The sequence below is a fragment of the Tursiops truncatus genome, chromosome X, assembly GCF_011762595.2.
Source record: "Tursiops truncatus isolate mTurTru1 chromosome X, mTurTru1.mat.Y, whole genome shotgun sequence".
In the NCBI taxonomy this organism is placed as follows: domain Eukaryota; kingdom Metazoa; phylum Chordata; class Mammalia; order Artiodactyla; family Delphinidae; genus Tursiops; species Tursiops truncatus.
Window position 1 is genome coordinate 75,787,377 of NC_047055.1, and position 26,749 is coordinate 75,814,125.

The 26,749-nt window shown below is 36.7% G+C and overlaps 1 protein-coding gene across 7 annotated transcripts in view; it reads right to left on the reverse strand.

Moving 5' to 3' along the window:
* Positions 1 to 26,749, reverse strand: part of OPHN1 (oligophrenin 1) — a 615,628-nt gene that overhangs the window by 129,589 nt on the left and 459,290 nt on the right. For all 7 annotated transcript variants that reach the window (XM_073799243.1, XM_073799242.1, XM_073799241.1 and 4 more), the window contains 3 exons: positions 22,812 to 22,896; positions 17,711 to 17,769; positions 16,446 to 16,551 (listed from right to left, as the gene is read on the reverse strand). In XM_073799243.1, coding sequence (XP_073655344.1) covers positions 16,446 to 16,551; positions 17,711 to 17,769; positions 22,812 to 22,896 — 250 coding nt within the window. The remainder of the gene's footprint in view (positions 1 to 16,445; positions 16,552 to 17,710; positions 17,770 to 22,811; positions 22,897 to 26,749) is intronic.

A 26,749-nucleotide genomic window follows, 5' to 3' on the forward strand; every position in this document is an offset into this window, starting at 1 on the left:
AGAGAAAGTGCCTACCAGTCTCACCAGTCAGGAATCTAGTCTCTTCCCCAGCCCTAGCTAGAGAGGCAAAAAACTCAAAGAGCCAAAAGAGATCCTTAAGATTAGCACTTTTTCATTGTCCTCACATTACAGATGAGAAAACAGAGGTCCAAAGAAGGAAAGAGATTTGGCTGAAGCCACAGTCAGTTAGCCTGATTAGAGAAGGGCCTCTAATCCCAAATTTTCTGGTCCCTAGTCACTTTCTTTACTTAAATTACCTTAAGTGGCTTCCTATCACTTATAGGACACTGCCAATTCTCTTCAAAGTAGCAATTAAAGTCTTCAGTAACTTGACACATATTTCCAATCCCAATGCACAGCTTGGGCTCTGAAGCTGACCTGGGTTTGAATCCCAACTCTGCCACCCATTAGCCGTGCAACAGTGAATGTTGCTGACCTAACTTCTCTGGGCTTCAGTTTTCCCACTTGCAAAAATAGTATCCACCTCAGACGGTTGTGAAATAAATAGAGCTAAATTGCTTTAGCATGGTATCCTGGAAATATTCCATTAGAAGTATCTGCTGTTATAATGACCTCTCCAGGAGCCTCCATCTAGGCACTGCTGATGTCTGACACTCTTATATACTACACTGCTTAGATGAAGTTTTCTGGCTATATCATGCTGTTTCAGATCTCTGTATCTTTGCTCATGCCATTCCCTCTGTTTAGAATGTCTCCATCCTCCTAGATCCAAAGAATGTCTGTCCTTTGAGATTCACTTTAGGCGACATCTCCTTCAGGGCTCTCACAGCCCACTGTCCTCATCTTGATTGACACCATTGGCAAGTCGAGTATATTGCAATTTTCTGTTTCTTATCTGCCTTTCCTACTAGGTGGTAAACAACTTCCAAGTGTGTGTGCCTCACACAGAGTAGATACTAATTAATTATTTTTAATAGAACTGAGAGCCTCTAGCACTCTTTCATATAGTACTGGAGGCAGCTAAGTAAAAGGTGTACAGCGCTTTGGTCAGTTTGGCTGTGGGAGTGGGGAGATAAGGGAATGGAACAGCCCGCCACAAACACTAATTTTCAAAACCTGCCCAGGTCAAGTCCCTTGAGAGACTGACCCCATTAATAGGCAGGCTCCTGTCACTAACAAGGTAATTGACAGGGACAGAATCCTTAGACAAATTCTAATGAGGTCTGTTAAGCCCATGACAAAGGCTGGGTGCCATTCAGATGATAATGAACAGCAACTATTCACAGGCCTTTGGTATTGCTAGACTGATGATGGATCCCTTTTAACAGTTTAAATACTTCTGCAATTAACCCTTATTCTTTAGTGACAGAATATTTCAGATGTTAAAATGGAAAAGCAACTCCATGCTGCCACCGAGATCCAGAATGGCTAAACCACTAGTAACAAGGCAAGGACACTTGTGAGACAACAGCCTCCAGCATGTGTAAATGCTTATCTCCTTTTTTGAGCTTTGAAAGAAAGTGACTTTGGTTGAATATGCCAGAGCTCACTTAATCCGCATAACTCCAAAAGGCAGAGTATATTATCTCTGAAGCCTAGTTTCACAGAGGGTAAAGAACTTAGTTAAAGTCAAACAGTTTGTGAATACATGGCAATACAGGGATTCAAACCCATATCTGTTGGGCTCCAAGTCTTACAGTCATCCCATTGCATCCCACTGCCTGCTTGTCTAGTTCCTGTCAAGAAATCAGCCCCTATGGGGGCCCCTTTAGGCAAAAGCCACCTTCTGTTTCTCTGATGGAGGTTCAAGGTATTCCATTTAGGACACTCTTTTCATTCTTAGTCTTCTTATGAGATTTGAAAGGTAATCTATTCTTTGGGGAGGTTTCTTTCCATTTGACATCTCTCCTTTTTTATTATACATTTTGAAAATCATTAAGAGGCATAATTGTGGGTTAATAAGATGAATGAAACCAAAAATAAGGGCATCATGAGTAGTTAATTAGGTGGGAGTTTGTAATATGATTTGGAAGCAAAGAAATCTTAAATTCTTTAGTCCACTTAGACTAAAGAAAATAGATACAACTTCTTTTTTTTAACATCTTTATTGGAATATAATTGCTTTACAATGGTGTGTTAGTTTCTGCTTTATAACAAAGTGAATCAGCTACACATATACATATATCCCCATATCCCCTACCTCTTGCATCTCCCTCCCACCCTCCCTATCCCACCCCTCTAGGTGGTCACAAAGCACTGAGCTGATCTCCCTGTGCTATGCATCTGCTTCCCACTAGCTACCTATTTTATATTTGGTAGTATATATAAGTCCATGCCACTCTCTCACTTCATCCCAGTTTACCCTTCCCCCTCCCCATGTTCTCAATGGATACAACTTCTTGAACATCAAAATTTAAACCAGAGTAGAGAGAGGTTATAAAAAGCCTCCAGTTTAGGAAAAAATAATTTTGATTAGATGGTTTAGATCAGAGGTCATAAATTAAAATGCCTATAAAAACAGAACTACCTTATGATCCAGCAATCCCAATTCTAGGTATATATTCAAAGGAAATGAAATCAGTATCTCAAAGAGAATATCTGTACTCCCATATTCATTGCAGCATTAGTCACAATAGCCTAAGTGTCCTTAGATGGACAAACAGATAAACATATACACACAATGGAATATCAATAAGCTTTAAAAAAGAAGGAAATCCTGCCTTTTGCAACAACATGGATGAACTTGGAGGACATTATGTTAAGTGAAATAAGCCAGACACAGAGTAGAATGGTAGTTGCCAGGGGCTGGGGGAGGGGAAAATGGGGGAGATGTTGGTCAAGAGGTACACATTTTCAGTTATATAAGATGAGTAAGTTTTAGAGATCTAATATATAGCAATATGAATATAGTTAACAATACTGTATTTTGTGCTTGAAATTTGCTAAGAGGGTAGATCTTAAGTGTTCTTCATAGAAAGAAAGAAAGAAGGAAGGAAGGAAGGAAAGAAAGAAAGAAAGAATGAATGAATGAAAGAAAGAAAGAAAGAAAGAAAGAAAGAAAGAAAGAAAGAAAGAAAGAAAGAAAAAGAAAGAAAGAAGGGAAGGAGGGAGGGAGGGGAGAAGGAAGGAAGGAAGGAAGGGAGAAAACGGTAACTATATGAGGTGATAGATATAGTAATTAGCTATATTGTGGCAATTATTTCACAACATATACATATACCAAACATTATTATGGTATATAAGTAATATACCATAAATATATACAATTTTTATTTGTCAATTATACCTCAACAAATATGAACAAATAAAAATAAAAACTGAATAAGTTCATTAAACTGGTTCCATCACTAACACGTTGTATGATTTGGGGCCTATCTTTTTCCATCCCTGGATATCTGTTCCCTCACCTATAAAATGAGGTGGTTATTGGGTAATCTAAAGAGTCTTTCAGCTCTGCCATTCAGTGACTCTAAGAAAGTCCTTCCCTTGAAAATAATGGAAAAAAGAAACAGTCACACATTACACGTCTACTGTTGGAAGAACATAGAACCATTTATTAAGTATGTCTGCCCTCCCCACTGTAAAGACCACGCCCCCAATACCCAAAATAACCAAAAAAACCCACCCCAAATCCCCAAAAAACAAATTAAAAAAAAAGAACTTGAATCAGAGCAAGCCTCTTGATTCAAAATATGGGAAACTTTAAAGGACAAATGACCTGTTTTCTTTAACAAATAAATTATAAGAAACAAGAAAGAGATGAAGAAGAAACTTACAGATTGGGAACATGGTAAAAACACAGAGGCCCTATCCTATCAAACTTTGGCCTCTGTGTTCTTTATTAGCCCTCCAAGTGATTCTGATACACACAAAAGATTGAGAACTACCGCTATAGATAAGGGATCACCAAACTATGGCCCTTGGGCCAAATCCAACCTGTTTTTGTAGATAAAGTTTTATTGGAGTATTGTTATGCTTATTCATTCACATATTATCAATGGCTGTTTTTGTATTATAAAGGTAGAACTAAGTAGCTGCAACAGAGTCCATATAGCTCACAAAGCCTTCAATATGTATTATCTAATCCTTTCTGGAAAACATTTGCTGACCTCTGCTAGAGATTAAAAGAGACTTAAAAAACATCTGAAAAGATTCCTATGTGTGGACGTTATTTGGATCCTTATTAAAAAAAAAATATATATATATATATGACATATTTGAGACTACTGGAAAATTGAACACAGAATATTTAATGATATTAAGTAATTATTAACAGTTTGTTTTCAGATGTGATAATTATATTGTGTTTATATGTACAAAGAATTTTCATTTTTCAATATACATACTGAAATATTTATGGATAAAATAATGTCTTAGATTTGCTTCACAATAATATAGGAGGAGGGGAAATGAATAGGGATATAGATGAAACAAGGTTTGCTACGTGTTGAAAATTGTTGAAGCTGGGTGATAGGCACATGAGAGTTCCTTACAGGCATATGAGAGTTCCTTATACTATTCCTTCAGACTCAGGATGCCACAAGGATTTAAAAAGTCCCCCACCCTCCTTCACAAGATTTTGGTTAAAGATTTAAGAGGATTATACCTGGATCAAGGTTGAGTAGAGGCCTTTCCAGCCAGAACGGAAAAAAGCATCTGAAGTGACAAAAACCCTTCTTAAGGACATTATTCCTAGGTACGGCCTTCCCTCTACTATTCAGAGCAACAATGGATCTGCTTTCATCACAGAAATAATGCAAACAGCAAATAAAGGTTTAGGTATAAAATGGAAACTTCACTCAGCATGGACACTGCAATCTACAGAAAGGGTAAGAAGATGAACCACACTCTGAAGAAAATGCTCGCCAAACGATGCCAGGAAACTCATCTAAAATGGAAAAAGGTCTTGCTGATTGCTCTCCTTTGTACACTGGTGGCCCCTAGAAGCGGGCTAGGTATACAGGATACCACTCTTACCTCCTAAGAGTAAAGAAAGAGAAACATTTCTAACACAGGAGGCAAAAATTAAACAGTATGTACAACAGATTGGTCAATTGTTAACCACTGCATGAGTTTGTATTCCACAGGTCTCCCCCTCACCTGGAAGCTCCCTTGCATCCCTTTAAAGCAGGAGAGCCAGTGCTGCTGAAAGTGTGCAAAAGAGCAAGGGTGCTTCCCTGGTGGCACAGTGGTTAAGAATCTGCCTGCCAATGCAGGGGACATGGGTTTGAGCCCTTCTCCAGGAAAATCCCATATACCGCGGAGCAACTAAGCCTGTGCACCACAACTACCGAGCCTGCACTCTAAAGCCCAAGAGCCACAACAATTGACGCCACGTGCTGCATGTACGGAAGCCCACGTGCTCTAGAGCCTGTGCTCCACAATAAGAGAAGCCTGCGCACCACAACAAAGAGTAGTCCCTGCTCACCGCAACTAGAGAAAGCCTGCATGCAGCAACAAAGACCCAACGCAGCCAAAAATAATAAATAAATTTTAAAAAAAGAGCAAGGATCTGAGCAGCAGCTTGAAGAAAAATGGAAGGGATCCTATGACATTCTTCTTACTACTCAGAAACTTTAAGTATTTGTTCTGACAAGCAGAATGAAAGTTCTGTTTTCTTATTCTTTCTCATACCTTTTATGTACAAAGTTATACATCCATATGCTGATCCTTTTGATAATTCTAACTGCCAGATATGTGGTCAGCTTCCTATTTCTGGGTCTTCAGGATTGCCTTAATGGGTTTTCCCCATACAGGAAATGGTTTGGAAACAACTGGCTACAACAAGTCTCTCTGAAGTACCAGTTCCACACTAGGCTTCAGACTTATTCCCTTGAATTCCTAAGGAAATGAGATCTTTTCTGTCTACTAAAGTTCCAGTTGTCATTCCTCTTACCTCTAACTGGGCCTGTTGCACCAAAATGGCAGACCAAGGGATTGAGATCTTAATCACATAAGACTCGGATCCAGGACTTGGAGCTCAAATATTGTAAATTTGGTATCTACTCCCCAAAATTTAGACACCCCATCTCAGCAGGAAGTAGAATGGTCGTCACCCAGTTCCCTGAAAGATTTGGGGAAAGATAAAACCAAAGTGGGGATTAAAACCGAGTTCCCCTAAAACCAAGTTCCTCTGCTGAGTTTATGATTAACATCTCTATCCAAAATGATTGTTCCCTTTCTAATCTAATATCTGTTCTCCTCAAGATTGAGGAGGATCAAGTAAAAAGCGGGGAGTGAGACCAAGCAGGGCCCTGTGGGGCTCCCAGGCCTCCCCGTTTCTTGTAGGCAAGACTCCAGCCTGCATGACTTTCCCTGTGTTCCAAAGGGAGGGTTTGAACAGCTGCTAATCAAGGGAGAAGCAGCCAGAAAACCACCTGAGGAAAGACTAAAGGAACCAGAGAAGCTCATCAAGATGATTACCTGAGACCAGATTAGAGGAGTGCAGGCCCTACACATAACCTAATCTTGTCAGAGACCCCACCCTTGAACCACTGTTATAAAACCCTTCATCAAATCCTCTGGGGTTGTGACACATAGTTTTTCAGGCACGCACCAGCTGTGTCCCCCTTTGCCTAGCAAAATAATAAAGCTATCCTTTTCTATTCACCCAAAACTCGGTCTCCAAGGTTTGATTCGGCACTGGTATACAGAGAAGCTGAGCTTTTGGTAACATCCCAATTCCTGAAGATGATGCCCTTAAGGGCAGACAGCTTTGGTTTCAACCATTGGTGTTATATTATTCATAATTTACTTTAAATACTGCAACATAGCCAGTACAATGTCCTAAATTTCATCAATGTCATCAATTGCAATCACACCATTATTTTAGTATGTACCACTGAGAAAGAAGAAACTTTCACTGTCAAATCATTATGTAATATTTTTGAAGACATTTTAAATAGAAAATAAACTCAACAATGAACATAATTTAACTAAAATGACTACAACATGAGCAGCTATGATCATGTTCATGCATGTAGACGTTATGATAATTAGATAAAAACTGCTATCTGACAACAGTGATTTTAAGAAACAATTGATTCTAAGATGCATCCAGAATTCAGGTTACAATTTGAAAAAGAAAAGTGCCCTTTAGAATGGATGAAATTTGATACATGTGTTTGTTAGTTTTCATGCACACCCTAGGACAGGTCAGTTATGGTTGTAGTATTCTAATTTTAAATGCATATTTACATACTCTAGGGCTGATTAATTAGTATTTAAAAGACTCTAATCAGAAGCCAGAGGGGCTACTATAAGCTTCAGCTAACCTCATCTCCAATCAACACCAATGGCTCTGTTAATTAGCATGGTTGGTGGCAAACTGACTTCTCATTGCTTAGATGTGTCAAGATAAATGGATTGTGGATTGGCTAGAAATATTGTATAGACATTCTCAAGCTTTCATTGACAGGTTAGAATAGAGCAATGATCAATCTTAACATCAGTAAGGTGGGTCAACTAATATTATGAATCTTCAGATGTGATGCAGCATAAGGTACACAAAATCACCTATGATGTGTTCTATCCCCAAAATAGTTAACTTGAATCCATCTAGCCTTAAAATACAACCTCTACTTTATAAGAAATAAAGAAAATAGGGGAACAAGCTGAAAAATACAATGACGAAAGTAGACAAAACTAGTGAGAGAGTGGTGTGGACCTATATACACTACCAAACGTAAAATAGATAGCTAGTGGGAAGCAGCCGCATAGCACAGGGAGATCAGCTCGGTGGTTTGTGACCACCTACAGGGGTGGGATAGGGAGGATGGGAGGGAGGGAGATGCAAGAGGGAAGAGATATGGGAACATATGTATATGTATAACTGATTCACTTTGTTATAAAGCAGAAACTAACACACCATTGTAAAGCAATTATACTCCAATAAAGATGTTAAAAAAAAAACAAAAAAGACTCTACAGAAAAACAAATTTTTGGGTCAACTAAGGAAATGTTAATATGCTCTGGAGAGGTAGAACTTGTTGAACTGAAAAAAGGTGGAAATTGTTGAACTGAAAAAAGTTTGGTGTTACTGAACAGCATAACCTCAATTTGGTAAAAAATGTAAATGTGTTTGTGTGGGGTGTGTGTGTATACATAAACACACACCCACACCCACAGAAAGATCCAGAAGAAAAAGCACGAATATATTAATAGTAGTGACTTTTGGATGCTGAAAATAGAAAGCTTTTATTTTTGTTTATTGACTTGTTTTGTTCTTCTATATTTTCCAATCTCTACAATGCAATGGTATTGCTTCAGAAATAACAAGTGCTATTATTACAAAAGTAAGAAGATTCTAATAAGCCTAAGAGCTCACACCCTATAGAATGGTAGCCGAAGCCTAGGATTGCAAAGGGGTCTTGGTCTTGCATTTGGGCATTAGATCATGGGATTTTATTGCCTGAACTACAATTGCGTTGCTGTATTATTATCTCATCTGTTTCAATTTAAACTTTAATGCATGATACAGTCAGAGCAACTGAAAGGAAAGAGAGCTGAGACTTCACTGAGTTTACAGAACAGGTTGTACAACTGTTTTGAATCTGCTTCGAGATAAATACCTGCGTGAGTGGCAGAATTAGGCCTGAGGCTTGCTTGCATTGTATATGCCACTGGTCATGAGATTGTGGGGGAGGTAACCTGTACCGTTCTCCTACTTCAGATTAATGGAAGCAATAGGTAAAAAGCAAAAAGAATGGAATAATTGGGAATCTCAAATTGGCTGATGTCAATTTGTGTTTGCCAGTAATTAGCCTAGAAAATGGGCCAGCAGTGGGAACACACTAAGAAGGCATAAGTTATGATTATCATATAGCTTATGAAAGCAGTGGTTGGCAGGCAGAAAAATTATGTGAATTTTGAAAGCACATAGATTTTCTTCTCCTGTGTAAATTTCCCTGTTGGAACTAAGCCTATTTTATTTGCATTTTCCCTATAACTCTTGGTTATAAAGATACAAAAAAGTTGAAAGAATGGTACTATGAAAAATAATACTGTCTATACCTAAATTCAGGAATTAACATTTTCCTACATTTGCTTGTTCTCTCTGTATATTTTTTTTCTGAGCCCTTTAGAAGTAAATTGTTTCAACCCTAAATATTGTAGTATTCATCTCCAAATAATAAGCATGCTGTCCTACAAAACCACAATAACATTTTTATACCGAGGAAAATTTATAATAATTCCATATCACCTGATATCCGGTCCATATTCAAATTTTCTCAAATATCATGAAAAAATTATTTTATAGGTGGGTGTTTCAAATCTAGATCCAAAGTTCATACACTGCATTTGTTTCTGTTTCTTTAGCCTCTTAATACAAAACAGTACCACTACCTTTTTTCCCCAGGGCATTGACTTTTATAAAAATTCCAAGCCAGTTGTCTAAAAGAATGTCAAAATTCTGCATTTTTCTATACCCTGTATTTCCTGTAAACTTAAAAGGCTAAATTTGATTGGGGTTAAACATTCTTGGCAAAAATATTTGTTTATGTTGTATACTTCTTACTGTATCCCATCAGAAGGTAGATAAGGTCAGTTTGTATCATTATTAGTGATGCTAAATTTGATCAATTAATTAAGGTGGTATTTGCCAGATAACTTCATTGTAAAGATATAGTTTCCATTTGTAATTAGTAAGTAATCTGTGGGTAATACTTTGAAACTATATGAATATCTTGTTCCTGAAAATTCTTTTACTCAGTGGTTTTGATCCATGCCTGAAACAGGGTGCTGAGGTTGCAAACTCGAAGTTTTTCTTTTTGCTTTCTTTCTTAAGTGTAGTTGATTTACAATATTAGTTTTAGGTGTACAACATAGTGATTCAATATCTTTATAGATTATACTCCATCCAAAGTTATAAAATATTGGCTATATTCCCTGTGCTGTACAATATATTCTTGTAGCTTATTCATTTTATAAATAGTACTTTGTACCTTAGTCCTCTACCACTATCTTACCCCTCTCCACTTCCCTCTCCCCACTGGTAACCACTAGTTTGTTCTCTACACCTGTGAGCCTGTTTCTGTTTTATTATGTACATTCGTTTGTTTTATTTTTTAGATTCCACATATAAGTGACAACATACAGTACTTGTCTTTCTCTGCCTGACTTATTTCCTTAGCATAATACCCTCCAAGTCTATGCATGTTGTTGCAAATGGCAAAATTTCATTCCTTTTATGGCTGAGTAATATTCCATTGTATGTATATATACCAGCTGCTTTATCAATTCATCTGTTGATGGACACTTAGGCTTCCACATCTTGGCTTTTGTAAATAATGCTGCTATGAACACTGGGGTGCATGTATATTTTTGAATTAGTGTTTTGTTTTCTTTGTATATATACCCAGGAGTGGATTATATGGTAATTCTAGTTTTTGTTTTTTGAGGAACCTCCAAATACTTTCCATAGTGGCTGCACCAATTTACATTCTCACCAGCAGCATACTAGGATTCCTTTTTGATGACAGTCATTCTTTTTGTTTGTTTGTTTGTTTAGCAAGAAGAAAAGAGTTTTATTTATCACTATGGATGATAAATGAAACAATGAGTAAATAAAATTATACTTTTAATATTGATTTACAGTATTTCAAATATCTCTGGGTGTTTATATTTAATCTACGTATCCATTCAGACTTCTTAAAATTATTTTCATGAGCTAATGATCCACACAGAATTTAAAAATTCACAGTATCCTTCAATTTTGTTTATTTTATTAAAATCCAGTCCTCGATCTAATTGCATTTCTTTCCTTCTTTAAAATATAAATAGTGGCACTTAAAATAACACTAACAATTGCAACAGATCCAACCACTGACAATACCAAGGTAGAAATGTTAACTCTGGGATTTGGATGACTTTCACCACGACTGGTGATCTGCTTGAGAAATGAACAAAGCTACTTGTGTAAAGTTGGATACTTTTGATGTCAAATTGCTTTAATCCACATTTTGAATGGCAATGAATATGTGGGTTTCATTTTCTTCTGAGATATTTCCTGGTTTGAATGCAAAGGTTTCCTTGGAGTTGGCCTCATTTGGTAGCAGATCAGTAGTGTTTACTTGCAGAGCATGGTCAAAATTATCCCTTAGCTCCAAAATTAGCTCCAGAATGTTTCCACTTATTCTTATGATATACTGTTGAACTTAGGGGAAAAAGTTACAAATTAAGTAGGAACTGGAGCATCCATTTAAAATTCCTTTTTATTAATTTTTCTCAAAAATATTTAGTTATGTCAAGCTTATACTCATATCCAAAGCCTTATTTATTTTTCTATAAAAGCTGAATTCTGATTTTTAAACTCTGCCAAATGCTACCTTCTCTGATGAAAAGTGGTAGCAGGTTATAATGTGTCACATTTGATTGATTCAAAACATGAGATTATAAAATTAATACTTTTCTGAGCTATCAATTAAAAATTATTTTCCTCTTACTCATCCTTACACCCTTGCTTTTGCAATGAGTACCTTTCACTTAATCAACGCTGCATGACACTTTGTCCTTACCATTTACAACATCAAAATCATCTGGTGCTGTCCATGTTTTTTTAATAATTTTAATTGTAGTATAGTTGCTTTACAGTGTTGTGTTAGTTTCTGCTGTGCATCAAACTGAATCAGCTATACGTATGCATAGATCCCCTCTTTTTTGGATTTCCTTCCCATTTGGTCACCACAGAGCAGTGAGTGGAGTTCCCTGTGCTATATAGTAGGTTCTCATTAGTTATCTACTTTATACATAGTAGTGTATATATGTCAGTCCCAATCTCCCAATTCATCCCACCACCTCCATGACAGGTGTGAGGTAATATCTCAATGTGGTTTTGTTTGCTTTCTCTGATTATTAGCAATGTTGAGCATCTTCTCATGTGTCTGGTGATCTGTATGCCTTTGTTGGAAAAATATCTATTCACGTCTTCCCATTTTTTAATCGAGTTGTTTTTTCAATATTGAGTTACATGAGCTGATCATATATTTTAGATATTAACCCCTCATTGGTCATATCTTTTACAAATATTTTCTCCAATTTGGTAGAATGTCTTTTTATTTTGTCAATGGTTTCCTTCGCTGTGTGAAAGGTTATATGTTTAATCAGGTCCCATTTTTTTTGTTGTTCTTTTTTTTTTTTTGCTTTTGTTTACTTTGCCCTAGGAAACAGAACAAAAAAACCATTGCTACAATTTATGTCAAAGAGTGTCTTGCCTATGTTTCACTCTAAGAATTTTACAGTATCTGCTCTTACATTTAGGTCTTTGATCCATTTTGAGTTTATTTTTGTGTATGGTGTTAGAGAATGTCCTAATTTCATTCTCTTACATGTTGCTGTCCAGTTTTCCCAGCACCATTTATTGAAGAGACTGTCTTTTCTCCATTGTATATTCTTGCCTCCTTTGTCATAGATTAACTGACCATAGGTGTGTGGGTTTATTTCTGGGCTGTCTATTCTGTTCCATTGATCCATGTGTCTATTTTTGTGCCAAGAACACACTGTTTTGATTACTGTAGCTTTTTGAAAACTAGTTTTTCTAATTCTATCATTCCTCCCACACTTATTAGCTGGTATTCTTCAGTAATAAAGGGCTTTCCTTACTCTAACTACCTCCCATGGATTTTTATTTATTCAAAATGTTATTATCAAATACAGCACTCATTGTTTTTGATGTTTCGGTTGCTCCAGATGTAATCAGTGTCAGCCTTTTCAAGCAGATTCCTGAATCTTTGTGACATGACCCTATTAGTGCATGAGCTCTTCTTTGCTTACAAAGGTATACTTGATCCAAGACTCACCTTGTATTTTCCTTGCCCCAGACCTGGAATCAGCCAGTTCTCTAAGAAGACTTGGCACTTTTGAGAAGGGAATGTTATTTAGAGACAAAAGATCTGGGCACTACATGTGTTTATTGCTTTCTTGGGTAGAATCATCTCAAGACTCGTTAAGTGAATAGAAGATTTTGTTGTTTTGTTTTTAAATCATGAGTTCATATTGGCATTCTCAATTCAACTTTACCATTAGAGAATTTTTTTTTCTTTACATCTTGAATTTTGTATCCACATCTCTTTTTCTTACACCATAAACCTTGGCTTCTGATAATATTAATATATTTACTATTTTTTATTTTATCCTTATGAGATACATATACATAAAATAATTTCAAGTTATAATTATAATATTACTAGTACTAATAAACCTACTGGCTGATGCTTACAACTTTTTTTGCAGTTTTTCCTGTTTTTAGAATATATTTCATTAGCATGAATCAGAGGCTGTGTTGACAAGTTAGATGAAATAACTGTTTTCTCTGTATGACTATGCTATGAATTTGATAAACATTTAGATTCATTTGATTTTTTGCATTCCATTTTAGGGTTTGTAATGTTTTCCTTTTCATTTAATTTTACTTTTTGGATACCTAAAATATTAATATGGCTCAAAAGTCAAAACCATAGAAGGAGGACTCAGAGGAATCTAGCTCTCATCCTTGTCCCTTCCACCCTAGTCACCACCTATCCCCTGTAGAAAAGAAAAAAAAAAGAGAAGCCTCAATTAAATATAGTCAGGAGACCAGAAGGGGGAGCTCTTATACCCTGCCATGATAGCAGAGCCCAACAGGAAGAAAACAGATTTTTCTTTCCTGCCAAGGACCCAAGCCAATGAAAAGCTATGGACTCTTTGTTTACTATAGCCCTCCCAACTTCCTTTTCCCCTCTATAAAAGCGTTGTCCTTCCCTTGTCAGGTGAGGACTTGCCCATTGTTTGGCATGGTTGCAGATTCCAAATTACAAATCTCTGCTCATCCCAAATAAACCCACCTTTGCTGAAGAAATATCTGGTAGTCTATTTCAGGTCAACACCTCCATAGTAACCATTTTCATTAGTTTGTTTTTATAACAGCTTTATTGAGATATATTTCATGTACCATAAAATTTACCCTTGTAAAAGGTACAATTCAGTGGTTTTTAATATATTCATAGAGTTGTCCAACAATCATCACTATCTAATTCCAGAACACTTTCACCACTCCAAAAAGAAACCCTGTAACCATTAGCTGTTACTTCCCATGTCTCAGTCCTAGGCAACTATTAACCTACATTCTGCCTCTATAGATTTGTCTTTTCTGGTCATTTCATAAAAATGGAGTAATGTAATATGTAGCCTTTTGTGTCTGGCTTCTTTCACTTAGCATAATATTTTCAAGGTTCATCCATATACTTGATTCCTTTTATGGCTGAATAATTTTCCATTGTATGTTTATACCATATTTTATTTTTTCCATTCAGCATTTGATGGTCATATGGGCTGTTTCCACCTTTGGACAACTATGGATAATGCTGCTATGAATATTTGTGTACAAGTTTTTGTACAGAAATTTGTAATGCATCTGGAAATCACTTCAAAAACAAAATTCATATTTTCCTCATTCTTTTTAATGACTATATAATACCACATTGCTTGAATATACCATGATTTACAAAACTAGTCACTTATTGTTGAATATTTATGTTGCTTCCAATATTTTGTTACTAAAAATTACACTGCACTGACACAAACTTGTGCATATGTTGTTTTGTATTTGTGGAGGTATATCTTCAGAGTAGATGCCTAAAAGTGGAGTTGCTGGGTTAAAGGATAATTGAAAATGCAGATTTGTTAGATATTGCCAAATTCCCGTCCTGTACGTCTGTGTTTGTATTGCATTAACACCAGCAATGTGTTGGACTCCCTGTGCCCCAAAGTCTCATAAACAGAATGTGGTCAAGCTTTAGGGTTTGCCAATAAATGGTATCTCAATGTAGGTTTAATTTGCATTTTTCTTATTACAAGTTAACTTGCACAGTTTTTCACATATTTAAGGTTATTTGTCATTCTAGTTCTGTGTTTTGTGTGTCTGTGTCTATTGTTCCTTTTGTTCTAAGGATTTTGAGGAGCAAGATTCTTCAAGTAAGGTAGATGGCCAGCCTTTTGGTGGAGGGAGGTAGGTGTCTCTCACTAACTGCTAGTAGGAGAATCTTCAATTGAATCCTTGGCTCATGTCACATATTAAGACTCTTAGAAAGTAAGAGCTGGAAGAACACTTTGAGATTAGCTATTCCAGTCCCCTCATATTATAGATGACCAAACTGAGGCCCAGAGAGTAGGATGGACTTTCTTTAGGTTCATAGCAAATTAGCAATAAAGCTGAAATTTGAACCCAAAGTCCCTTTTCCCCGGGCAACTTCAAATTAACAACATGTGCTGATTTTTGTACTTTACGGAGATTATCATAAACAATTTTTTGGAAAGAAAATGCTTTTTAATGTTTGCTATTAGCCCAAATTACAAACATTGGCAATAAATATAAAAGCTATTGTCTTGTTAATTCTGCCTATTTGTCTGCAATATTGGCTATAGACGTATTAAAAAAAAACTCCAAAACAAAAACTTAGAATGTCAGAGTTGGTCAGATCTTGGAGAGATATTATCATATCACAGGGGAACCTGAGGTCCAGAGGTACAGAGTGATCAGGATTTATTACAGCAGGAGGCAAAGAGGGCCATTTAACCTTCACTAAGGGCCTCAATTTTAGGTGTTTTGAGATATTCTCCAAATGAGGTTAAAATATCTCATCAATGCATTTATGAGTGTGCTGATAGCTTTATTTTGTTAAACACAAACACTTAAAAGGCATCACAATTTTTCTAAGCTTGTTGTCTCACTTATTTACTTTTTAATACACCAGGAGTGGTCTTAAGAGAGACCTGCCCGTGGTCATCAAGAAAGCTAGTAGCAGAACTGACACTAGAACCCAGGTTTGCTGACTCCTGGACAGAGTATTTTCTGCTGCACCATACTGTTTCCTTAGAGCAGCTAGCCTTTTATGAGTCAAGTAAATTCATCTTTATTCACAACATTGAACCTTCATGCCAGGAAGCACCACAGTGGGGCACACATGCCCTTACACCCACCCATCTTAGAGCCTATCACCAGACCTACTCTCTGGAATGCTGCTATCTGTTCCTACATGCCACACCCAAGCAAAGAAGGTGACCATAATCATAACTCCCATGTCTTGAGAACTTCCTATGTGCCACGTACTTCACCTGTGTTCATTCAAATCCACACAACAGTCTTATGTGGTAGGGAATACTACTCTCATTTTATAGATGATCAAACAGGTTAAGAGAGGTTTTCCTAAGATTACACAGCTGGGATTTGAACCCATGTTTATCTGACAGCAAAGCCTGTGCTCAGCCACCATTCTACCTGGTGTTACCATTCAACTGAGACAACCCCTCAACTAAGATGCATGATGACCCTGAGAGGATATATATAAGGGTAAAGGGAAAACTGACTTTCTCACAGAGCACTCAGACTGCCCAGGATGAAGCAGTTGGGGGCTGAGACTTAATGAGCTGACAGACAGTTAATCTGCAGTGCTACCATGTGGGCCAGCCCTCTAATAGGAACTCTTCCTGAAAACCTAGAAGTTACTTACTTGACCAAGTGTCTTATAAGAAGTTCCAGCATCTCTCTGTTCTTTTCCGGTAGCTTATATACCAAGGAATGAATAGCTCCCAGCCGATAATCCAGGTTGTCAGACTCTGAGAGAGAACAGAGAGATAGTTTTGCCTTCTGGGCAACTGGATCAAGCAAACTCTCATACATATACACACAGGCACACACACACATGTGCACATGTGCACACAGACACAATCAGAGACACATAGAGTCAAATAGATGGAAAGAGAGAGATATATAGACACAGGGACACAATGACAAAGAGAGACCAAGAAACAGACACTGAAAGAAAGAGAGGGAGGGAGAGAGACTGACTAAAAGATAAAAACATAGATTGAAAACAAAGAAATAGGCCTAGAAAGATGAAGAATTAGAAGATAGAAGAGAAAAGAAATATGAGTAGAGAAGACAAGACTGTCTCAGAGCAAGTCAGAATTCTGGATACAGCAGGTTGCTCCTAAAGTTCCACATGTAAACTTCCAGCTGGAATCCCTTGCCCACCCACTTTCCTTGTGGAACTAGGAGGTATGCTTCTGCCTCTGGGTTCCTATGAAAATCACTGAGAGACCTCAGAGTAAAGATCAAAGCTCTCTTGCCTCAACAAATATTCATTATGAAGACAAATCCCCTGAATCATTTTCCTGAATACCATACAAGGCATAATGCAGAAGAGTCACATCAAGGTAGGGAGGGATACTCATACAGTGGCCTCAGTCAAAACTTTTAATGCTTCTTCAGCTGCCAACTTTTTAAGTGATTCCATATGCCTTATTTCCTGTGTACCCTTCCACCCTCACCATTGGTCTTATCATCTAAAAAAATGTGATGCTAGCACTAAAAGATTAGGAATAATAATTCACAACACAATTGAAAAGCATTTGAAAAGGCAAAGTGCTGAAAACATGCTGAAATAGTAACTGTAATGGAAACATTTTGCTGTCCCCTGGCAATGTGAGCCATCTTGTTCTGATGTAAGAGGCAAAATCGATCAATAAAATCCTCAGACCTGTCATATCCCTCGTTAGCCAGTTTTCTCCAATTCACTCAACTAACATTGATTTATGAAAAATAATACAACACTTGAGTTAGCAAGTAAGAATACTCTCATTTGACAGTGGACAAAATCTGTGTATATGTTTGTTTTTTCCCTCACTTTCCCTCAAGCAGTCTTCTAGGCTTGTTGCTGTAAATATTACTTAGAAGCGAGGACAACACAATTAACTAAGTAACATAAATACTTACTGGCAGCAGAGACCAGCTCTTTGTGAAGTCTATAGGTCATGACAGGTTCAGAAAGATTCCTGAAATTAATGAAGACTGTAAGTTCCTTTGGGGAGGGAGTAGCAAGGCCTTAGATGCGCAGTTCTGTGAGCAGCAAGGCTGAAGTTTCTGAGCTCCACAGATTAATGACTACATACATTTCTCTCTTCATCTGAAACTTTGTCAGAGGAATCCTAGTTGCTAGTAATTTGACAGAAGACCTATAAAAGTATGAGCTGAGACCTTGTGCAGGGTCTCCAATTAGTTCCCCAAAGTGAAAAGAGACACAAATCAGTCCTGCAAAATTCCAAAGTGGACCCACTATGAATGCTACTATGAAGTCCTTACAGTTGGATAGTTCCTCAGTTTCCAAAGTGCTTTTTTTTTTTTTTTTTTGCAGTACACGGGCCTCTCACTGTTGTGGCTTCTCCCGTTGCGGAGCACAGGCTCCAGATGCGCAGGCTCAGCGGCCATGGCTCGCGGGACTAGCCGCTCCGCGGCATGTGGGATCTTCCCAGACCTGGGCACGAACCCGCGTCCCCTGCATCGGCAGGCGGACTCTCAACCACTGCGCCACCAGGGAAGCCCCCAAAGTGCTTTTATATCTGTCCTCCCATTTGATCCTTCCAAAGATCCTGTGAGGTGAAGCAGTAATTCAAATACCCATTTAATGCAGAAGGAAATTGAGCCTCAAATAGGTTTCTTTATTTAGTCAAAAAATATTGGCTGAGGGACTTCCCTGGCGGTCCAGTGGTTAACACTCCATACTTCCACTGCAGGGGGAATGGGTTCAACCCCTGGTTGGGGAACTAAGATCCCGCTTGCTGTGTGGTGCAGCCAAAAAAAAAAAAAATGTTGGCTGAGCACCTACTCGTGACTGGCATTGTGCCAGGTATTGGGGATCCAGATGAATTAGACATAGTCTAAACCTCCAAGGAGCTAATAGTCTAGTTGAGGAGAGTTCCATATACAAAATGTAGGTGATGCATGGCTCAGAGGAAGGAAGTAATACACTAATAATAATAATAACAAACTATCCACTGTTCTAAGTGGTTTATATATATTTACTCACTTAATTCTCATGACAACCCTGTAAGGTAGATATTGTTATTATCTCCACTTTATAGATAAGGAAACTGAGCTTCAGAAAAGTTAAATAGTTCATCCTAGACCACACAATTAGTAAGTGGCAGAATTTAGCAGTCTGTCTCAAGTCCATGTTCTTAATCACTACTTTATACTGCTTGCCACTGCTATTATTGTAGTAATCTAGGTGAGAAATAATAAAGGCCTAAACGAAAATAGTGCCATTAGGGATAGAAAGAAAATGTGAGAAGAGTCATTTGAAAGACATTAAAGACAGAGCTTCAATAATTGCATATGCTGGTGACGGAGAGAGTAATCTGGTTTGGGTGACTGAATAGATTAGAAATTGATTGAGAGGGAAGTGGAGATGCTATGTCAGAAGGGTTTCTGGGATAGCCAAAGGCAGATGTTTATTAGGAAGATGGATGGAGTGCCTTTCTAGATCTGAGAAGTAGATGTGGAAATCATGAGCCTAGGAGGGTGATTAGAACCATGAGAACAGATACCACTGCTCAAGGAAAGATGACAAACTGGCAGCCAACAGCTACATGAGACCTTTCAACAATTCTTCCCTGTCCAGAGTAGTGTGTAAAAAAGAAATGGAATTGAATGAGTCATCAGAATACGAAAAAATTGTATATTACACATAAAAGTCAATATTGTCTGCCTCTATTGAAAAACTGAAAGATCTGTCTATATTGGGTCCATATGGTTATTTGTGGAAGTAAAGAATATTGCTGTTTATATATAAACAAAGGGATTGCTATGCAAGTAAAGGTTTTATATGCAACATGTTTAACATAAAAGCAGTCTACTTCAGTCATTTTCATGTCCTGGCTCTTGTGGATATTTGAATTTTCCATCCCCTCAGTGTAGTAAAAAGAGAGGAAAGCCCTAGGAAATACCAGGTAGAAAGTCCATAAAAGGGACTTCTAAAAATTGTCAGAGGTGAGAGAAAATCCAAAAGCAATGGATTAGCAGAATCGAAAAGAAGAAAGTTTCAAGGAGGGCTTGTTAACAGCTTCAAATGCTACAAAGAGGTCAAATAAGGTAAAGGCTGACAATTGTCCATTGTGTTTAGAATTGAGGGAATCACTGGTGACCTTGGCAAGAGCAGCTTCAGTAGAGCAGAGGGGGCGGGAGTCAGACTGCAGTGGGTTAAGGAGTAAACTGGGACATTAAGAAGCAGAGACAGGGAGTGTATATTACTTCATACACTGAAGCTAGATTGGGAAGGGGTGAAATATCTCACTAGGCAATCTCATCTAAGCTCCTGACTCCAATTATCATCTACACTGTTGATGATTCTCAATTTTTTAGCTCGAGCCCAGAATTCTTGAGTTTCATTCCTATATATTTCCTATATATCAAATTGCCTACTTAAAATTCTCCTGATTTCTTCAAAGACACCCAAATTTGACATATCCAAAACCTAACTTGTCATATCCCTCAAATTTAGTCATTTTCTTATGTTTCCCAAATCAGTAAATGTATGACCATCATTTGGTTGTATGGGTGGGAAATGTGGAAGCCATTCTTTTATCTCCCTCTCCTCCATCTTCATATCCAAGTTTACTCCCTAAATCTCTTGAATATGCTTATTTCTATCTATCCCCACCGCTACTCCCTAGTCCACACAGAAGCATCATCTCTTTCCGGGACCACAGCAATAGCTTGCTAATTGGTTTCCACCTCTACTTATTTTGCCTCTCTCTAATCTCATCTCTCTATGTTTTTCTCAAAATGCAAATCTCATCATATAACCTCCTGCTTAAAAATCTTTCAATATATTCTCATTCCTTTTAATACAAATTCATACCCCAATTCTTAAAATGTCCTAAAAGCCCTTGTATGATCTGGCCCCTACATATCTCTCCCTCCCTGTCTACACTCAATACTCCACGTAAACTGGTACATGTAGTTTCTTAAAAGGGTCTTCCTCTTGCTTCAAAGTCTTTGCATATGAAGTTATTGCTGTCTGGAAATGCCTCCCTCCATCCCCAGTTGACTCCAAGTTATAATTCAAACATCATTCCAAACTAAAAACCAGAATAAGTTAGGCCTTCCTATTATATGACTGCATAGCACCTTGCACTTTTCCTTCAGAGAACTTATCATAGCACATTATATTTGTATAATTATTTGTCTTTTGTCCACTTCACTGGACTATAACCTTTATAAGGTCATATCTACTCACAACTGTATGGCTACTGCCAGACACCATGCTAGGCATAGAGTAGGTCAGGAAATGTTTACTGAATGGTTTAGTGAACGGTAGAATAAATGAATGCAAAGAAATGTGTAATGTTGGAGCATATTTACATGCTGAGAGGAAAAAGCCTGTTGAATGAGAGAGGGTAAAGATACAGAAGAGAGAAGGGATGTTTTTTACAGTAATTTTCTAGAAGTGTTGGAGACAAGGGGTGAGTTAGGTGCCTAGAACACAGATGGAGGAAGTCCACTATGAAAATACTGACACATTTAAGAAATCTAAAGGGTGTTGACTGGCTAGTACATATTAAATGTTCATGGATAAGACACTTAAGAACAAATATCTCTTATTGGGGGTACAGGCCACTCAAACTTTCAGGCTCGATCTTCTCATCTTTCAAAAGAGCTACACTGCTTGTTATGGGATAAGCTGGGAAAGACGTAATGTGGGAGGGACTTACTCTATATAAATCTCTGAAAAAACTAACTCCTTTTAAGGAGGCTAGAGACACAGAGTTATTTACTTGCATTATTCTCATCATCACGAGTCTCCTGAAAGTATGCATAGCAGATTGCTCTGTCTTTCTTAAATTACCCAAGCAACTCCAAGAAGGCCACAGCCCCTGGGCAGTGGGGAATAGGGGAATAACGTGCTCCAATACCAGTGGCCTTATAAGTCAGAGATACTTAGGTTCAAATAATATGAGCCACGATCATGAATATCACTTAATGGGGGAGGGATATGATTTAATTTCTTCATCTGTAAAATGAGTATGGTAACACCTACCTTATAAGATTATTGTGAGAAAAAAACAATGATATTGTCAATGTAAGCAACTAGAACACAGCCTAGCACAGAATAAACCCTCCAACACCAGTGCTTTTCTTCTTCGGCATATGCAGGAGAAATACCCCTGGAAAGAGCATTCATGTTTACTTAAAGTTCTAAGATGATGCTACAGCAGAAGGTCATTTAATAGCAATATCTGGGACCCAATCTATTTTGGATTAATGACATTTCCCATAGCTAAAGTACCTATCTTAATGTCTAAAGAGTACAGTAATTGAAAAGAAGACATTTTACCACATAAAGTATGGTGCATACATGGGACATAGAAAATGGTAAGAAATGAATGACTTTAAAAAGTGCATATGTCACAAATATTTTTACGTAATATAAATCTATGCCAATAAACTGAATGATATATTCATCATCATTGTGCATCCCCAAATTTTGCTTGTAAGTTAATTTTTTTCCCGAATGCCATCACTTCATTCAGTTCTAACATTTTTATGGTTGTAGTTTTTTGGTTTTTATTGCCATTTTAACAAAAGACATACAAATACACAAATTATGTTTGTGTAAATGCAATTTAATGTTTCAAAATGGTTATTATCCACCAAAACATGTTAACAACCTTGAAATGTCACAACTCTTGATTTTACTAGTGAGTCCATTTGTGACATCACCCTATCTGTGCACAATGGCAAAACTTCAATTATTTTAAGGGTGTGATTTTTAAATAATCTTTTTTAAAGCCAATTTTCTTCAAAAAAGCCATATTTCAATAACTATTCTATTATTTTAATGCTTCCCTCGCTTAAATTCCCAAATTTTAAAAAGTCTCCTAATGCACATTCTTCTTTGACAGAAATTTTTTTCACTATTTTTTTCTTTAGCAATCCTATCCAACCTCCCAAAATTGGGACCACATTAACTCCAATCTCCATCCAGAAATATTTCATCAACTCTGAAAAGGAATGTTCCAAATCATATCAGATATACCTGAGGTAGAATTTCAAGGAGCTGGTGATTGTCTTAATGTCCCAGTCACTATTATGAAAATCAACATCTCCTGGACATTTAGGATCTATTTGAGAAGAAAAAAATGAGAAATAAGTTAACATTCCACAAGATCTTACATTTTAGCTTACATTTAAAGTGCATTAATTAAAAGATGGTTACTCTAACCAGTTTTCAAAAGATGAAAACTTTACAACAAACATGTTTTTGAGGTCTCAAAAATTCCCTTATATTCCAGCTAGGGATGTAAGGAGCTTGGAAGCCACCTCTTTCATTCACACAATAAGAAAAAAAAATGGAACAAACTGAAAGTCAACTCCTCTTAGTTCCATCAGAGAACTGAGGTCATAGGGCAAACTGAATAAACAGACAGGCACATACAGAAAATCAAAACTTATAGAGCAGAAGCCCAAGGTTAGAAAACTCCTTGGGAAACAGTACAGGGCTAGGAAAACCCAATCTGTAATTGGCAAATTGCTAGTGGCTCAGTGTGGACAAGATTGAGAGTTAAAAATTTTAAGCAGGCCCAGTCCTAGGGGACTCCCAAGTTTTTGTGAGTTTTACCTCCAGGAGCCCTATCAGGTTCTCACAGTGAAGATCTGAGAAAAATTCCCTCATGTTACTGTAATTCTGAGAAGGGGATAAGAAAATTAGCCATTTAAAAATATGCACAGAGCATTTCATTCTTCTTAATAAGGCCTACCCTCAAGAGAAACTACTTTAACAGAGCTTAACTGACCTGGGAAGGGGGAAATTTCCCAATTCCAGATATGAAATCCCTTCCTGTCTCTTCCAAGGGAGAAAACTGAAACAAAACTGAGAAATGCTTGTGAAAGTCACAGGCCAGAAGTACAGGTTCACTAAAATACTGACACATAACTGTAGAATTGTAGAACACTACCCCTGCCCTCACACCTTACCACCATATCAACAGGCTTCCTGGATAATAACAAGGGAATATGACTAAAAGAATTATTCTTCTCAGACAATATTTAAGAAGTCTCTAGGGAAAACAAAAGACAAGAGAGGAAATAAAAACAAGGACACCAGAGGTAAGTTTAGCCCCTGAGACCTACAGTTACAGCAACCAAAAAACACAAGCTAAACTCTAGTCAGATAAATAAAACCTCATGCTAAAGACCCATTTACCTCAGTTCCTTTTACCCATAATGTCTGGCTTGCAACAAAAATTACAAGAAAACACTAAAAGACAAAAAAAGTTTCAAGAAACACAGAAAGCATCATAATAAGACTCAGATATGGCAGATACTTTATAATTATCAAACTAGGAATTTAAAACAACTATGATTAATATACCAAGGACCATAATGGGTAAAGTGGACAACATTAAAAAAAGGAGTTGGATTAATGTAAGCAGAGAGATAGAAGCCTTAAGAAAGAATCAAAAGGAAATTTTAGAAATCAGAAACACCATAACAGAATGAAGAATTCCTTTGATGGACACAGGTGAGAAAATAATCAGTGAACTTGAAGATATGTCAGTATAAACTTCCAAAAATAAAATGCAATGAGGAAAAAAAAGAAAGAAAGAAAAAGACAGAAGAGAATATCCAAAAACTGTGGGACAATAACAAAAGGTGTAACATACATGCAATGGGAATACTAGAAGGAGAAGAAAGAGAAAAAGGAACAGCAGAAATATCTTAAGCAATGATGACTGAGAATTTCTGAAAACTAATAATAAACACAAAACCACAAATCCAGGAATCTTGGAAAACACCAATCAGGATACATATCAAAAGAATCTACACCTAGGTATACCACAATCAAACTGAATAAAACCAAAGACAAAGAAAAAATCTTGATAGAAGCCAGAAGAAAAAAACACCTTACTGAAGGAAGAGCACAATAAGAATTATTCCAACTTTTCTCAAGAAACCATGTAAACAAGAAGAGAGTGGAATGAAATATTTAAAGTGTTAAAAGGAAAAAAAAGACCAGCCTGAAAGAAAGAAATTACCTTTCAAAGATGAATGAGAAATAAATACTTTCTCAGATAAACAAAAGACAATAGAGGAAATAAAAACAAGGACAATTGTTTGATCTACAAATCTACAATTTGAGAAAATTTGTCACCAGTAGATCTCCCTTGCAAGGGATGTTAAAAGAAGTTCTTCACAGAGAAACCTATAGGTCAATAATTCATATTTACATAAAGAAATGAAGAGTATTAGAGGAGGAATAAATGAAGGTAAACAAAACACTATTACTCTTATTATTAACTGGTCTAAGAGATAAAAGTTTAAAATAATAGCAACAATGTATTCAGTGATTATAGCTTATGGAAAGTGAAATGAATGACAAAAATGTTATAAGGGATTAAAGAGAGGAATTAGAAACATTCTGTTATAAAGTACTGGCACTAACAGTGTAGTGGTATGGTATTATTTGAAAGAGGACTTGGATAAATTGTAAATGTATGTTGCAAATGCAAGGGCAACCACTAAAAATGAGTTTTAAAAAAGTATAATTTATACGTTAACAGAATAGAAAAAATAGAATCATAAAAAATACTCAGTTAAACCCAGAGAAGGCAGAAAAAGAGTGGAAAATGAAAAGAGAAATGAAGAACAAGGACCATGACCAGAAAAATGTAGCAAGTATGGTAGGTATTAATCCAACTATATCAATAATCACTTTAAATGTCAACGGTATAAATACACCAATGAAAATACACAGACTGTCAGAGTGTATTATAAAATAAGACTTAATTATATATTATCTACAAGAAACCGACTTCAAATATAAAGAGACATATAGATTAAAAAAGGGACGGAGAACGATATACCACGCTAACATTAATCAAAAACAAAGCTGAGGTAGCTCTATTCATTTCAAACAAAGCAGACTTCAGATCAAGGAAATTATCAGGGATAAAGAGGGCCATTAAATAGAAGGATTAATTCTCCAAGGATACATACCTATCCTTAAAAGATATGCATCCAACAAAAAAGCACTGAAACATGTGCTTTTCAACACCCCTTTATTGGTAATTGACAGATACAATGGTTAAAAAATCAGTAAGTAATTGAACTGAACAGCATCATCAATCAGCTGGATTTAATTGACATTTATAGACTACTTCATCCAACAAAAGCGAATACACATTCTTCTAAAGTTCATATAGAACATTCATTAAGATAGACCACATTCTGGGCCATAAAACAGACCTTAATAAATTCAAAAGAATAAAACCTTACACCAATATGAAATTAAACTAGAAAGAAATAACAGTAATATAATATTCAATGAAATCCCTATCAAAATACAAATGGCATTTTCCACAAAAGTAGAACAAATAATTCTAAAATTTGTATGGAAAAACAAGACCCCAAATAGCCAAAACAAACTTGAGAAAGAAGTACAGAAGTAGACGTATCACATGTCCTGAATTCAAACTATACTACAAAGCTACAGTAATAAAAATAGTATGGTACTGGCACAAAAACAGTCCCATAGATCAATGAAACAGCATAGAGCATCCAGAAATAAACCCATGCTTATATAGTAAATTAACCTATGACAAAGGAGGCAAGAATATACCATGGAGAGAAGACCCTCTTTCCAATAAATGGTTTGGGAAAACTGGACAGCTAGTTACATGCAGAAGAATCAAACTGGACTACTTTCTCATGCCACATACAAAAATAAACTCAAAATGAATTAAACGCTTAAATACAAGACCTGAAACCATAAAACATCTAGAAGAAAACATAAGTGGTAGGCTCTTTGATATCAGTCTTAGTAATATTTTTTGGAATATGTCTCCTCAGGCAAGGAAAATAAAAGCAAAAAAAAAGTGAGACTACATCAACTTACAAAGCTTTTGCACAGAAAAGGAAACTATCAACAAAATGAAAAGCCACCTTACTGAATGCAAGAAGATATTTGCAAATGAT